The sequence below is a fragment of the Peromyscus californicus genome, unplaced genomic scaffold (assembly GCF_007827085.1).
Source record: "Peromyscus californicus insignis strain IS unplaced genomic scaffold, ASM782708v3 Scaffold_7__1_contigs__length_154581171, whole genome shotgun sequence".
NCBI lineage: Eukaryota > Metazoa > Chordata > Mammalia > Rodentia > Cricetidae > Peromyscus > Peromyscus californicus.
This window is the reverse complement of record NW_026294595.1, coordinates 149,363,788-149,380,069: the sequence shown is the minus strand read 5'-3', so window position 1 is coordinate 149,380,069 and position 16,282 is coordinate 149,363,788. Positions and strand designations below refer to the sequence as shown.

General features: G+C 55.0%; 1 protein-coding gene across 2 annotated transcripts; it reads right to left on the bottom strand.

Moving 5' to 3' along the window:
- Positions 1-757: 757 nt before the first annotated feature.
- On the bottom strand, positions 758-15,139 carry Npepl1 (aminopeptidase like 1). 2 transcript variants are annotated; one of them, XM_052726019.1, is made up of 12 exons: positions 14,963-15,136; positions 14,315-14,500; positions 13,761-13,931; positions 11,506-11,595; positions 10,999-11,080; positions 9,314-9,456; positions 4,202-4,279; positions 3,169-3,269; positions 2,808-2,931; positions 2,351-2,527; positions 1,891-2,001; positions 758-1,418 (listed from the first exon to the last, which is right to left on the bottom strand). In XM_052726019.1, exons 1-12 carry the CDS (start codon positions 15,110-15,112, stop codon positions 1,257-1,259), a joined length of 1,575 nt encoding a protein of 524 aa, XP_052581979.1. In that variant the 5' UTR covers positions 15,113-15,136; the 3' UTR covers positions 758-1,256. The 2 variants fall into 2 exon arrangements, with proteins under 2 accessions (XP_052581979.1, XP_052581980.1); XM_052726020.1 differs by having other exon boundaries at positions 1,304-1,418; positions 1,891-2,023; positions 14,963-15,139.
- Between the last annotated feature and the right edge of the window lie 1,143 nt (positions 15,140-16,282).

Here is a 16,282-nt window from a genome sequence, read left to right as displayed (position 1 = left end):
TATGTATACAGTAGGTAGTTAACATTTGCATGGCCATCAGACCCAGAAACAGGACACCTTCTTTCCAAGGCAGAAGAGACCTGGAGTCTTAGGATGCCTAGGCTGGAGTTGCCATGGACTTAGGACGTCCCAATGCATGCATTCTCAAAGCTACAGTCAGGCTCTTGCCTCATCACCCTTCAGAGAAGGCGGAGGAAACCCTGTCCCTACTCGCTGGGCTAGCCCTGATCTCTCACAGTCACACTGGGATGGACTGTGTTGGAAGACAAAGGGAAGCAGGCGGTTTTCGTCTAAACTGGAGAAAGCATACCCCCAGACACCATGAGGCCGGCTTCCCCTGCAGCCCAGGTGTGGTTTACAGACTCTGAACCCTGGCTGGGCTCCTGGGAGTCATAAGTGGTTTCCAAACCAGGCCCTTTGTGGCCTAGTGTTTCTCTGGTAGGAACTGGGAAGATGCAGGTTCAGAGCTGAGGAAAGCCATGCCCACCCTAATATAACAGAGCCTCTCAGAAGCCATCCCACAATCTGTGGAGACACTGGGAAAACCAAAGCAGCTGGCCAACAGTCCTAGGCCTGAGGGCTGCTGTCCTCTGCCCCAGACTCCAGGGCTCTGGGCTGCAAAACCAGTTCAACTAGCCATCTCAAGACCAGATGAGAGACTAAGGGCTGCTGGGAGCAATTCCGCACCTCTGCCTCTGCCAGGCTCCAGGCGGGTTATCAGACAGAGGAGTAGGAAAAACATGAGCAGAGGCAAGGGTATGTTGTGGTCATATTTATTTCAACTTCAAGTGAACTGGAGGGCTGTGAGGCTCTTCCTGCTTCACAGCATGGAGCCTCTAACGGCCAGTCACATCTACCAAGGCATGGGCTGGCTGGGCACCCCAGTGAGCCCCAGCTGGAGCAAGGGCCTGGATCAGGAAGTGCACTCACCACAGAGGTGACCTGAGGTGGTTCTAAAGACCAGGTGGGGGACAAGGGACAGTGAGTTTGCAGAAGCCGACTTAGGAGGTCTGTGACAGCCTTCACCAGATCCCACCAAACGCTAAGCTGTCTTCTAAGAGAAGAATGGCCACTCCCATCACCACGGGTTACAGAAGGAAAAGCCAAACTCATCTCAAGATCTAATCTCTCAAATGCTTAAAACCAGTCAGCCAGTGCAAATGAGGTAAGGAACCCATGTCACCAGGTGGGAAGGAGCGCTCACATGAGCCTGCGTCTCTCACACGAGCTGCGTCTCTCACACCAGCCTGCGTCTCTCACACGAGCCTGCGTCTCTTGGAGTCACGTCCCACATCATCACCCTGCTGGGCGTCCACCTCACAGTCCAGTGGGGAAACCAGGTTCAGCAGCGGGTCCTCGGAGGCACGGCCAAAAAGTGCCAATAGGAGGGCCACACCAAAGCCCGTGGCTCGCTCGCCCTGTGGACAGAGAAGGTGGAAATCTTAGGCCAGGGGGCACCTTAAGGCCTCCCATATCCCTCTTTTCCACACGGAGGGCCTAGGACACGAGGCTGTGTCTTTGGCCTTCCTGAAGATGTCCTGACATGCTAGGGCCAACAGAGGAAACCAGGTGGTTAATGCCACAGCTCCGAGTGGAGAGGCCCTGGCGAGGCTGGCTGGGGGGTGACTGCACCAGAGCAGATACTCTGTTCCTGGTGGGGAAGAGACCAGAGGTCAGGGAGACCACAGCTGGCTGGAGGCTGGGCCACAGACAATCTGACACACAACACAGAATCTTTCTGATGATCTCAGAAGCAGCTCTGAGCCAGAAGGGCTCTGTAGGGACAGGACAGGAGGGAGGGAGGAGCCCAGGCTGTAAGGAGGAGACACAATGTGTCTGGCAGGAGTAGGTGTATCGCTTGGCCTTGAGAAGCATCCCTGAGGCACTTACAGCATGCACTGGAGCTGCGATATCCAGATGGACCCAGACCCCAGGCCAGTCAAATCCGATGTGTGAAGCAATGAAGAGGCCAGCGCAGGAGCTGGGGCTGTTGTCTCGGTCCTGAGGACAAGAGGGTGACATCCTGTTCCCAGGAGTGGGAAGAGTCTACCCTTATCCCTCAGCCATAAGCACAGAGGTACCTGCTGACCCAGATGACTGAGGAGGGCTCTGACCTAGAACAAGGCGTCTACCTCCCCCAGGACAAGGGAGGACCACAAAGAACCTGAAGGGGCAACTAAGTCAGACTCCAGTGTAGTCTGTTCATTGAGCATGTTCAGTGAGTGTGTCCTGAATAAAGCCACACCTCACCTCTGCACTGCTCTTGGTGCCTGGGGATACTGGTCTTCTGGCTCACAGACTCCCCAGGGGCACAGCTCTGCACATCAGTGCAGGCAGGCCCCATACCTACCGCCACTGAGTTCTTCATGTCAGCCACAGCTGAGGTGAACTCGCTGAAGTGCAGCTCAGGACAGTAGACCAGAGGGTGGACCAGGTCTCCGCACTTCCGGCCAGCCTTCACGCAGGCCACCTCCCACTCGGCACTGTTGGTGAGCACGGCTGCATGGTACTTCCCTGTGGCAATGCCCTAGACAAAGGACACAAGAGAAGCAACCATACCAGGGGGAACAGAAGAGAGACACAAAAGGCAAAAGTGGAGCAGTAGACAGACAGACAGACAGACAGACCAAGGGAGAGGCAGAAAGGAGGGCAGAGAAAGGAACCATGAACAACAAGCAGGCAGAGCACATCCTGGTTCAACAGCATGAGGGTACGCTTCGTCGCCTCCAAATGACAGTTGCTCCATTCTCACCTGCCAAGAGGGGTCCAGGCTAATGGGGGCGTAAGGTGTGACATGTGACACTCACCTGTGCTCCAGTCAATGTGGCCATGTCCACGATGATGTCAGCTCCCAGGTCTTTGCAAGCATAGGACACTCCATCGGCTAGCACCAGCCTGCCCTCGGCATCTGTGTTGTTTATCTCTACGGTCCTGGGCGGGACACAGATCCTGGTTCAGAAACGCAGCTCTCCAGAGTGCTGAGTGACCCCTTTGCTACTGTAGCTCTTCCATCTCCAAGACATGTGCCCTCCCCAGGAGTGTGGCAGGTGGGAGGCAGGGTGGGCTTCTCGCGCACCCTGGGTTATGCTCAAACTGACCTAGCCTGGCTCTGGGAGGAAGCCAACAGTCTAAACAACAGTTCCAGAGCTGAGAGAGGGCTGTCCTTACTTTCCTGAGTACAGAAGGTGAATGTCATCAGGCCTGGTGGCATTGGGGCCCACAGCATTCTCAGCCAAGCAGAACACAGCATGGAGGTTATCTCTGAAACCCTGAGAGGAGAAGCAGGTGAGAGGTCCCATGGTATACCGACCAGAAGCCCTGGAAGGGGAGAGCCAGGTGCTCTCAGACCTGCAGACAGCAGGAGACAGACTGGGGACCTCAGGAGCAGGAAGTGGAGCTCAGGTCTGAAGATGCAATTTGGGAAATCCCTGCTAGAAGGGGCAAAGCCCTCCAGAGTGCAGACCACGCAGCAGACTTTACTACACAGCACGTGAAAACCTTGAATTTGAGGCAATCTTCTTGCCTCAGCCTCCTGACCGTCATTCTTACCCCATACAATTGCTACTGAGGACTGGCAGATGACTTCAGTTCCTCAGTTTGCAGTGGGCACCCTCCCTCCCCCATGGCGAGAACCAGGCTTTCCACCGCTGTGTTCCTTCAGTGAGACCCTCCATTGTGGCTGTGGGGCCTTGGCATCCTGTGGGTCAAGTCACTGCCGTTGCTGTTCATTCTGGGACTCTCACTGAGGCACATTCCTCTTCAAGAGGGCGGAGGGGAAGGTCAGTGCCAAGTGGACATGTGTGTTAACCAGAGAGGGCAGGGGCTCGTGTGAATGTGTGGGGGATACTTCCACACGGGGGAGAGGTCCTCTCAGCACCCGCAAGTCACTGGCTGTAGCTTCCTGTAGGTCCAGTACCCCTCATGCCCATCAGTGAGTACCGCAGCATCGGCTGGGGCAAAGTCCAGAACAACCATTGTTGAGCATTTCCTTTCTAGCGTGTCTTTGGTACAAACCAACAAACAGGACTTCTCCAAACAGGTCCAGCCATGGCTGCTTCCTTCAGAGAACCTTTGGCAAGCTCCCTAAACTAGCTTCTTACTGAACAACCCCTGATAAGGTCCATGGCCAGGGAAGTGAAGTCCTGGAGAGAGGAGAGTCAAACGGAGTCTAAAGGAGAAAAACCAGAACTCTCGTCCTCACCTGCTTGATGGCGGCTCTGAAGGCTCCCAGGACGGCTGCGGCACCCCCACAATCTCGCTTCATCCCTGGCATGGTGGTCTATGGTGACATGAAAGGACCAGAAGAGAGGGTATGAGTCACAGGAGCACGGACACAGCTGGCAGCAGACTCTCAGGCTCCAACCTGCATGGCATATCAGGGCTCTCTGAACACCCCTAGAACCACGAAACTGACCACCCAAAGGGGGTGTTCTACCAAAGCAAGAAGAAGTAATGTTCAGAAATGGTGGTGATAGATGTTTTATTTCTGTGGAGTTTTAGAGCTTTCAAGCAATAGATAATATGATAGAGGGAGACCAAGAGCTGTCCATTGGCCAGATTCACCATGACCGAGTTCAGAAGCATGGACTCCATGCCAGCTTGGAAGCCTACACTCGGGGCCTCTGCCTTCTTCTCCACCCAAACACCATAGAAACTGAGACTCACAAGGAGTCACCCAGCCAGCACCTCAAGAGGCTTGGCCAGGCTTCCCAGTGGCAATCAGAACTATGGGTCCCACCTCGGATGTGAGGCCCTGGAGGTGATGTGTTTGCCGATATGCCATTTGCCTGTGTTCCCCACTTACCACAGGTTCCTGTTGTGTCTACTCTGAAGAGGGATACAGGGTAACCCCAGGCTCATGCCTATCCCATCCTCCCTGAGCATAGGCTGGCAGCCATCCTGTGAGTGGCTCTGGCTTCTAGGAGTTGAGTCAGAGTGTGCTGATTGCCTTGCCCTTGGCCCCTCCATCTCCAGTCACAGTGAGGGTACAGCCTACATAACGTCCTGCTCACTTGTCCTCTAAGCGCGTGCCCTGGAGCCCAGCCCCTTCTGCCATAGACACTCCCACTCACCCTGGCCTGCTCCCATCTGCTCCTCCAGGCAACCCTTGAAGCCACCCTCACTCACCTCCATTGGCCCACCCCTGGAGCTTTCCCGGGGAGGCCCAGGTCTAGGCCAGTTCTTCTCCTTGCACACCTTGGTCACCTCTTATGCCATTGCCATCCAACCATCAGTAGGGGGTCTCTCCACCCTACTGTGTTCAGTTCCCTGCTGGGTCTAAGCTGTAGCCCCTGCCACCAATGTCAATGTCGCCTCCTATGAACTATTTATGTCGTTACACATGTTTATGTTGTATAGGCTTCCAACTCAAACTGACAAGTTCATATTTTAAATAAAAACAGGTCCTCAGAAGTAAGAATCTTGGCTTGAAAGGTAGGGTTTTTGGAGTCCTTATTGTATTCCATGAGGTCTGGATTTTAGCTGGAAGTATTTTTGGACATAAACTATGCTGCTTTCATAAGTACATCAAATGAAAAGGACCCATCTTGCATGACTGAGAAGAAGCCATCTTTCTGACCTAATCAGTAACAAAGCACAGGCCTGTCGAAATGAAGAAATGGCCCTACAGGCCTGGCAGTAAACCATTTCAAAGTGACCCACCCAGAAAATGTCTATGATAGCTGTTCATGGAACATGGTGTGCCCCTGCACAGGTGTTACCTCCTAAGCAGAGTGCCAAGCTCGCAGATAAAGCTCGGCTGCTCACATGAGGTCTCCTGACTCATCTGTGTCACCTCTGTCATTATAAAGGAAAAGGTTCTCAATGCTAAGGTGCCATCTGCCCTAGTCACTTTGACACATGCACAGAAGCCATGGCTGGTGGAAATGCCAGAGCCCTAGTCCAACAGAGGCTATGGCCTGGCAGTGAACTAGGACTGACCAGCTTCCTCTTCATGCACTCCAGGAAAACCAAGTCATGGCGACCTCACTTGCAGAAGCCCCTCCATGAATCAGTAATGCTAAGTTTGGAAACTCTCCTGGGGCTGGAGAGATGGCTCAGAGGCTAAGAACACTTGCTGAGTAGACAGAGCTCAGTTCCCAGCACCCGTGTGGTGTCAGAACCATTCACAGGCTTGTGTGTGGTGCACAGACATGCAGGGAAAACACTCAGATACATAAGATAAATCTCTAAAAAAGGTAAAAAGTCTCACCTGCGGGTGAGTCGCTATCGCTAGTGCATGATGGCATGCCTCTGCGGCCTCTTCCCGGTCAGTGAGAGCACAGGGCGGCCACGAGAGTGGGAGAGCAAGGGGCAGCATCACCCCCGGCTTTAACATGAGCTCTCCCGCACAAGGCAGAACTTGGAGAAACCTGTGTCTGCCACTTGACAGCCTCCCCCGGCTCAAGGACGTCTCTGATAAGCTGATGGTGACGTCAAGGAATATGAGGTTTCTGGTAGAAGGAAGTCCACAAAAAGGCACTGCTTCTGCACAGCTCTGTGTGCTGACAGCCTCCAAAGATCTACCCATCACGTACAAGACAGACATCTGAAGCTCAAGACAGCTCACTTACTGCTTTGGGCCCCATAGCAGAACAATCATTCACAAATACCACTTGTCAAGTTTGGGTAGAAGAGCAAAGACTGTTCAGGGCCATGGGCCATGCCTCCTCCTTGCTGCCCCTATGAAATGTGCAGCCAGACTGTCTGGATGCATCCCCACAGGGACAGCCGGCTCTCAGCACAGGCAGCCGGCTCTCAGCACAGGCTCCTCGCTGCCCCGTTAGGTCCCCATGAAGGAGAGATTGACAGAATGCCCAGTGCCACACGTGGAACTGTTTCTCATTTGAAAATCATATTATCTTCATCACATTTTACTATTCATGGTGTATTATTTTCAAATGGATCCCAATTTTAATTATCAATTTTAATTAACTGCACAGGACCTACAGGCCATAACCAGCATTACCAACCAAATCCACTTGGGATCAGTACTTTGTAAGAGTGTAGAGAGGTCAGGAGGGACGTCTGAGGCCTCCTAGGACCTGCCACTCCACTGATTCCAATCTGCCATTGACCTCTTTGCAAACAGAGCCAGGAAAGAGTGGTGCAAGTATTCCACACGGTTTGCTCTTGGGGCACTACATGAGCTCATGCTCCCTCTCACTGCACTGAGTTTTATGCCCGGCCTTGAGAGGGCTGTGGAAGCATCTACAGGTCAGGCCTGGGATATTGTGTCGACCTCTGGAGGCTCACTGTCCAATCCCATGCCAGGCTGAGGCTCAGAAAGCACCCCTGGTTCACCTCGAATTGGGGTGAAATGTTTCCAAGGGTAGGGGACAAGTGGGTTGGCTAAGAACAGCCAATGTGCCACCATGGTCATTATGTCTACCACATGTTTGCAGGTTAGTGTGACCACAGGAAGACAAAGCTGGTGTCTCAGTGTTGGAGGCTGGCCTGGACCCCTGTGCTCTGGCAGCTCTTTCAGTTACCCAGAGTTTATGGCCTGCTGGAAGCTACACGACAGAGGCCAAGTGAGAGGACCTCAGGCCCAGTGTTCCTCCTGAACAACAGGAGTTACAGCCACATCAGAGGGATCCAGCCTGCAGAAGCCATGATCCGTGCTCTGACCTACCAACAAGCCCACAGCAAGAGTAAGCAGGAGTTCACCTCCCACCAGAGAGAAGGTAACTGCAAAGGGCAGCACTCAGGGTTGCTATGCCAGGTGCAGGGCCAGGAGCATGGCCAGGTGCAGGGTCAGGAGCATGGCCAGGTGCAGGGTCAGGAGCATGGCCAGGTGCAGGGCCAGGAGCATGGCCAGGTGCAGGGCCAGGAGCATGGCCAGGTGCAGGGCCAGGAGCATGGCCAGGTGCAGGGCCAGGAGCATGGCCAGGTGCAGGGCCAGGAGCATGGCCAGGTGCAGCGCCAGGAGCATGGCTAGGTGCAGGGCCAGGAGCATGGCCAGGTGCATGGCCAGGTGCAGGGCCAGGTGCATGGCTAGGTGCATGGCCAGGAGCATGGCCAGGTGCAGGGCCAGGAGCATGGCCAGGTGCAGGGCCGGAGCATGGCTAGGTGCAGGGCCAGGAGCATGGCCAGGTGCAGGGCCAGGAGCATGGCCAGGTGCAGGGCCAGAAGCATGGCCAGGTGCATGGCCAGGTGCAGGGCCAGAAGCATGGCCAGGTGCAGGGCCAGGAGCATGGCCAGGTGCAGGGCCAGGAGCATGGCCAGGTGCAGGGTCAGGAGCATGGCCTGGGTGGGGTTTTCCAACAGCAATAAAGCAGCTACCCTGCTTCTACTTGATGTTGGAAACTAAACAGTCCTCCCCCAAATCTTCAGTTGCTCAAAGTTTCAGCAGTTTCTACAGCTGCTGCTATAACCATATCAACATTATCTTCTGCACTCACCTGACTTTATGGTTTCACGATTTACCCTTAAGCAGCAGCCTGTTTTTTGTGGTTGGAGTAAAAGGGCCTCTGGCCCTGGCAGACAGACTCAGCTAACCACCCACTTGTGAATGCTACAGAGGGGCAAGACTGCTGAGCTGCCTGCAGAGCTGGGACATCTATGCCTCAATCACAGCAGATGAGAAGCGTGTGACCGAACCCAGAGTCCTGTTCCTCTGTTCTCTGCAAGTCTTCGAGTGTGGTGTTTTGAGACATTTTGACACACAGATATGTGGAGGCTGTTAAAATGGGTTTCAGAGATCTGAGCACATGGCCAGCACGGCAAATTCTAGAATGTGATCTAGTATTGTTTTTCAGGAGCCTCTGGTATCAATTGCCTGGGGTGACAGAAACTCCTCAGAGTTAAGTAACAGTGTTCTGGGGTTCTGAGCAGGGACCCACGAACAGCCCTGGTTCCCATGTGTATCCAACACAGACATGTGCAGGTTAGATGAAGTCAAATTCCCAGGATGAGAGAGACCCGGACAAACTTCTTTAATGCCGCAGTCCATTAGCAATTAGCAGAGACTGAGATGGAAGCTGTTTTGTGGGTTTTATCCCTATTAAAATACATTAATGATATTTGAAGTGTTAATATGCTGCCGCTCTCTTTATTTGGACTGGAATATTTTTCTTTTCAAATTTTTCAACTGGCAAGATAATATGTGTGGAATTCAATAAAAGAGAGTGTTTGCTATTGGGGTTATTTTTAAACTTGTATTATTAGTTCCATTCCCTGAGTAGTCCTGGAAATAATTGTGTTGGATAGAAGAGGAGGGATTTTAAATAAAACAATCGCCCACTCCTGATACCTAGTGCATTAGGTACTCGAACACACTGGTCTGAACTGCACCCCAAAACCCACATCTCACCTTCCCTTTGATGCTGAGGCCACCAGTGTCATAGACGATACCCTTGCCCACCCAGGCAATGGTCTGCGTGGCCCCATCAGGGGTGTGGCTGAGGATGGCCAGAGCAGGCGGGTGGAGGGCAGCTTTGCCGACCCCATAGATTCCTGTGCAGGGAAAGGGAGAGGGTGAGGTGTATACTCCCCAGCGGAGACTTCCGGGGGCCTGCAAACTCTGGTGCTAGCTGGCCCACACTTCCCTGCAGAGCAACCCTGGATGGATCTCCCTTCCCCCTCCTGCTAGGGGCCAGTGTGGGATGGGGGAATGCAGACCCATTCCAACATCTAAGACTGCAAAGGATTGTTAGGCAAGAAAAACTCACTGAGGGAAAAAAATATTGTATTGTGCCCAGGAGGAAGAGAACAGGAGTACAGAGTGAGAGGCTTCCTGGATGATGCTTCAAGGCCTCTCCTGCCCACATGGGTCCCCCTACTCTGATCTTTGAGTCTTCCTTCTCCAGCCTGCTCCCACGGCCCTTGCAACACCACCTCCCTTGCTCACTGCTTACATGCTCCAACTTCCCAAAGAATGAGGAGCTTCTTGAGCACAGAGGCTACACAAGGTACCCTGCCCAAACACTTTCAACCATGACGAGGGTGAAAATGGCCATCTGAGAAACTCCTACTCATCAGGCAAGACCCACTGCAACTGCTAAATCCTGAGAGAAACTCCCTAACATAAAGGGCCTCTGCCTCAGTGGTCAATTGGTCCACGTGTGGGGTTGGCTAAAGCAACTGGCCGGCCCCCAATGACACCGCTCATAAGCATTTGGATCCTGCAATCCCCTTTCCCTTAGATGAGGTGGTCCTAGGGTCTCATCTGTAACAGCACTCAGAAGCAACAGGGCCTTCTCAGACTAGATGGACATCTTGCTTGGTCATGGTTCACAACTCTGTCCCCAGACACCTTGCTCTGAGGTAAACACTGGACACATTGTGACTAGCAGCTCCCCTCAGCCCCAAGTCTAGCCGGCACCCTGCAACAGCTTCTTTCCTGGAGTCTTCACACAGCTGTGGCCAGGAGAAACCCTAAGTCATCAGAGGGTTGTGACCAAGAGAGCTGCTTCCTGAGCCCGGAGGGACTTGGACCTTAGAAAGGACTTGTTTCATAGTCACAGACAACTGTGACAGTGACCTTTGCCTGCTCAGTCTAAAAGCCCCTCAAGACAGCCCAGTTTTTCCTCCAGTTCCTAAGTACAAAGAGATCAGAGAGGAGGTGGCTTTGAGAGAGACATGAAGGTCGTGACAGAGCCCACTGCATGGATATCACAGTAAAATATTCTATATGGAGAACACTATCCACTGAGATGCCAAAAACGGCCATGAATTTGTGTACTCCAGGAACAGAAGGCCCTGCTGAGCAGGCTCTGAGCAGGGGTGTGGAAGGCAGGAGGAGATCAGGCAGGAAAAGGACATGGGTCTAGTGGCTCCCAGGATCAGCATCAGAGCCTGGAAGGTTGCCCCTGTCTCCCTGAGGGATGCTCTGCCTCCCAGATCAGTCTTGGACTGGAACCAAGGTTGATTCCCTTCAGGTCCAAGCAGTATGAAACTTGGGACCCTGTACCAAATGTCCCCACTGCTAGCCCTGCCACCTGGGGTCCCCCAGCCTCTCTTGAAGGGTAACAGCTGTGGGAGGGCAACTCTACGCACCTCCAAATCCTCTGGTCTTCAGCTGCTCATCCCGGATGATGGTGGGGGTGATCCCCAGCTCCTTTGCAACTTGAGTAATCTCCTGGACATATTCACGGAAAAACGACATGAGACACGAGAAGAAGGCTTGAGTCAAGGCAAGGTTGGGACTCATGCCAAAGAGGAGTCTGTCCATGGCTTCGCGATGGGAAAGGAGCCACTCAGAGGCCAGTGGCTGCACCTCTCATGATTAAGTCTGGGGGGAAGGCTGGCCCTGCATATTCAGCTTCCTGCAGCTGGTGGTCCCCGTCCTACAGACAGACCCAGCGAGGCTCCATCCTACCCTTGCACTCAGCTGAGGATGCTGACCTTTTGGAGAAAGATGGACTCTAGAATTTGATGGAAACAACACGGGGATTTCTGGGCACAGAAAGCACCAACTTCAGGCTTCCTTGGCCTCTCCTTGTGGTCAGATGCCCCTCTCCCCACGTCAGCTTGTCCCTCTTCTAGAAGGAGAAGGCCACAAACCTCAAGGAAGATGTCTGTGTTCATCTCATTGCACGGTGTGTCCACAATGCGGGCAGCTAGCCGTACAGCTTCTCCGGCATTGGTCAAACACTAGGAAAAAAGAAAGTTCACCACTGGGACCCGGGGACAGGGTGGGAAGTTCCCCAGGGACCAAAGACCTCAAAGACCTAAGACTCTAGGAGAACGCAGCGGGCTGCTCACAGCCATGGAGGGAGCAGGTGGGAACAGGAACTTTGGAGACCACCCCAGGGTGTTGAGGGGTGCTTCCCATGAGTCCCCTGGAGGCACAGAGGTCTACCACCCTGTCTTCTTTGTCACTGAATGGCCTACTGGGGCACGGCTGTGGAAGGAACCGGACCAAGCTCAGTCTTAGGGAACTCATGAGTCTCAGAAGACCAAGGAAAAGACAGAAATCTGAGATCACGGACCCCCGCCAGACCTCTGGTCCTGTGCCAAGAAGGACAACTCAGAGACAGGCCAACAGTGACTGAAGATGCTAGGTGTGTTGAGAGAAGTGTGGTCCCATGTGTCTGCCGAGCCAGCACAGCCCTAGACCCCTGCCTGCCCACCTTTCTCTGCCATAGGGCCTTCCTCTTAGCTGACTTGAGCATACCTCTACCTTCATTTAATCTCATGTACCCAAAACCTCTGAAGCCAGGGACAGCTGGCTACGTCAGTGCCTCTGTGCTGGCCAGAAGAAACAGATATTAAGGGGCTTGCGGAGGCGCAGGGCAGCAGCTTGAAGTCCATCATCGCCTCCCCCGGACTTGTATGTCAGGAGGGCAGGCGCAGGTCGATTCTGCCAGCCGGCCACCGCCCCCGCTGTCTGATCATCACAAGAGCCACTGCCTGTCCCAGGTAATTAAACCTCGAAGGCTCCGAGTAGAGACCTGGGAGCTGACAGCTCAGATATGAGCTGTGCTTGTGAGGCCCCTTCCACCTGTCAGCAGGCGGCGGCCTGCGTGGGATGTGTGTTGGGCCGAGGACTGGCCTCAGGGGAGGCAGGGATGACCCTGGAGACCTCCACAGGCACAGAGCTCCACAAGGCAATGAGTGAGAATGAAGAGAATGAAAGCCTTAGTTTCTACATGACAAGAAAAGCAAAGTCCATTCGCTCTTCTGTACGTGTTTGCGTGAGGCCTGCTACATGTCAGGCAATGTGACAGACTCTCAGGTGACAGGAGGCAATGCCAGCAGAGACAAGAGTGAAGCAACAAGTTGAAGTCCACAGGACCCAGAGCTCTAGGACTGGGGGTTGAGGGGACACCTTACTGAGGAAAAGGAGGAGGCAGCACCGGGTGTCCAGACATGAACATGCCCGGCTAGTTGAGGGATGAGGGAGTCTGCTGTGGGAGGGTGGGAAGCAGTGAAGGGATGGAAACGGCCAGGGCCAGCAGTGTGCAGAAAGAAGGGAGGGCTCTGCTCCAGGCTAGGATCTGGAAGAAGGTGAGCCTGCAGCTGCAAAGGAACTCCCCAGAGACAGGGACAGACATGGTCTCAGTGGCCATTGCCAGGTGAAGTCCAAGGGCAGCTGACACCTCCCAGAGTGGAGGCAGTGAGGCCAATGGGGAAGAGAATGCAGGAGGATGAAGGCAGGTTGAGGAAGCAGCAGAGAGGCAGGGGCTTGAGAATTGGTGGGCATGCTTCCAGGAGGGATGGCCACACTGTGGCCATCAGAAACAGAGAAGGGGCCCAAACCAGGTTGGGTGGGTGGGTAGAGAAAGGAAGTTAAAACAAGCAAAGCCACCAGGCTGTTTTCAAGAACACACAAAGCTGATTCAAGATGGCAGAGGCAGACCCCACCTTCTCTCTAACTCTCCCAGAGAGACAGAGGACAAAACCCCCAAGTAGGGGCTGGCTTGGGGCTCAAGGTGACAGCCTTCCTGAAACCAAAGTGGAGGGACAAGCTGGTCTCTGGCTGTTGGGTGGGAGTGACGCCAAAGCAGTGGGCTTTGTGGGAAGGCAGCTCCACTGACTGACAGGTTGGGGATGGTTTCCGGCCTGCACAGGTTGACTTAGGCTTCAGTGAGATGACACACAATAAAGTGCTCCCCAACCAAGGGTCAAACAGTGCAGAACCAAAACACAACTGCACCAGGTGCTGAGCAGGTACTCAACAAAACAGAACAGGAACCCAACCACAGCACAACAGCAGCCTGCGGCAGAAGGGCCTGCTGCATTTTTGGGGAGCAAGGGAGGGGAAGAGTTCTCTCCACCTGAGCTCCCAGGGGGCAGTGTGCCCTCTAGACACCCACTTGCAAGGTGGACACTTCCACCGGGCCATTGTCTTGTCCCACCAGGAAGAATTCCACCACAACCGTCCTCTTCTCTGTGCGACGGGATGCCCCTGAGCGGAGTGTGAAGAGTGGGAAGGCCCGGGCCAGGGCACAGGCGGAGGCGAAAGCCTCAGGCTGTTCACAGACCATCTGTAGTGAGAGAGGAGGAGGGGGGGGTTGCTGAGGCTACAGCAGGATGCCACCGGGACTGTCCCAACACCAGCGCTACAGTGGACAAACCCAGAGGTCTGTGACCCACAGTAACCTGAGGCTACGTGAGAAAAGTGTCTGCCACCAGATGTTGTCTGCTCTTTCCCAGACACAGGAGCAAGGCACAGACCTAAGCCCAGGCCTCCATAAATCTAAGCTGGCCTCTCTGATTTGTCACGCGAACTGATCTGGTGTAAATCACTTTGTGGTTGAAGAGTTAGAATGGGAGGTCACATGGACCAGCACGCTCTGCCTGGGGTGGGCCACTGGCTTTCTGAGTACACTGAAGGGCCAGCACAGTGGGGCCCTTGCTCAGCACTCACCAGGATACACCGGTGGGTTCCAGGTGGCAGGCAGGTTCGCACAAGCCTGGTGATGAAGTGGGCGGCGGAAGGGCTGTTATGCCGGCTCACCCTGGAAGGCAGAGCTGCCACTGTGGCACAGTTCAGGTAGAGGGGACAGCTGTCCGTGGGGTTGGGGTTGAGCGTGGCCAGAGCTGCCTGCCAGAGCTAGATTAGAAAGGAGACGAGAGACGGGCTTCAGAACGTGTTGTGTCAGGAGATGCCCTACTGGCCACGCCTGCTTGTCTACGGCCCTCTGGCCCTTCCACCCTCGTGGGACTGCACCTCGAGCTGGCAAGGCCTGTCTGGGGACCCTCTGCTTCAAACACTTGGAAGCCCGGCTCCTGGGCCTTGGCCAGTTTCCACGGAAGCGGGTCTCGAGGCCAGAGGCCACGCGAAAGGCTGCCACTGGGTTTTCTGGAAGGCCAGGCCCGGCGGCGGCGGCACCAGGTGGCTCGGCCTGGGCAGGCCGGCGACACAGGCCGGGCCTCGCAAGGCCAGGGCCTTCGGGACAGGCGGCCTGGCCTGTGTCGGGCCTGCGCCCAGGGCCCGGCGGGGCGCGCGGGCTAGGCGGGGCCTGTGTCGCGGGGCCTGGGCTTGGCGGGCGCATGGCGGCCGCGGCCCGCTCACCTCCTCGGTGACCCGGGGCTGCAGCTTCCCGCGGACGTGGCTCCAGGGCACGCGGTGCAGGTGTTGCAGCTGGCCCAGCAACAGCAGGGGCCGGCTCTGGGGGTCAGCGTCCCCGGCGCTCGCCTGGAACTGCAACCCCACGCTCGCCATCTCCCGCCCCCCGCGCGCCCCCGGCCCGGCCGCCCAGCACCCTGCGCCCCGCTCCGGCCCCGCTCCGGCCCCGGCTCGGCGCCGCCCCGGCCCGCCCGGCCTCGGCGCCCCGCCTTCGCCGCCGCCGCTGGGCCGCGCCGCCCTGCAGGGCCCACCCGGGGCGCGAGGGGGCGCCGGCGGAGGCGGGGCGCGGGCCGCACTGCGCCTTCCGGGCCACCGTTGGGGTCGAGTGGCGCGCGAGCCCCTGGAACCGCTCCAGCTCTAGCTCCTACCCAGGCCCGCCTTCCAGTAGGTTCCGGGACACGATGAAGCCTTCCATGCCAGGGGCGGCCGTGGCTACTGGGCCAGACAATTAGGCATTTTCAGGTTACCCCCTTTTTCAGCGTAGGCCGCCTCCTCAGCCTAACCCTTGGCAGAAAGGTCACCGAGCAGCAGTGCGAGCAAGCTGCCCCTACAGCCTGCACTTGGTCACCTATGTGAAGAAAAGTTAGCAGTGTGGGGACGTTATGGGAAGTCATTAGAAAGGAGCCAACACTGCCCAGGTCTTGACTGCTCCAGGCATGGTGCTGGCACCCCTCAGTGACCTCCAGTCTTATATGTCGCTCTTGATCTGAATTTTTTCTTTAATAACCGTCTTTACAAGTAGCAACACGAGATGGCTCAGCGAGAAAAAGACCTGAGTTCTAACCCTGTATCTAGAAGGAGCAAACCAACGTCCATAAGTTATCCATTGACCAAGAGGCACCCACTCACACCCACAACCACACACACACACACACACACACACACACACACACAGAGGCAGAGAGAGACAGAGACAGAGATAGACAGAGAGAGATAGAAAACTACATAAATAAAAAATTAACCTAGTCAAGCCAGATTCATAGCATAGCATTCCATACCACCTGCCTTGCTGTCACCACCCACAAGCCACCTGTGGTGTCCTCCCTCAGGTTTGAAGGGTTCTGTGGCAACACACAGGTCAGAGCAGGCCAGCCCTAAAGACAGGCATGGCAGGGACACCACAAAATAGTAGCTAAATAAGCAGAGGGAATTCCTTTGAAACATTAGCTTGCCTGACACAAGAGTCAACGCTAATTGGATCTTATTTTCTTGAAAAAGATTTTTTTTACAGCAACTGAATGTTTTCACACATTTGTAAAGGGTACT

What these genes read in the sequence shown, in the direction of transcription:
- Npepl1 (XM_052726019.1), bottom strand. Translation starts at nt 15,112, where the DNA reads ATGGCGAGCGTGGGGTTGCAGTTCCAGGCGAGCGCCGGGGACGCTGAC. An exon ending in GCCTCAGCATCAAAGGGAAG is followed by an intron (nt 4,280 to 9,313) that starts GTGAGATGTGGG and finishes ATGTCACCATAG; the next exon opens with ACCACCATGCCAGGGATGAA. An exon ending in CACCTTCTGTACTCAGGAAA is followed by an intron (nt 2,932 to 3,168) that starts GTAAGGACAGCC and finishes TGTCCCGCCCAG; the next exon opens with GACCGTAGAGATAAACAACA.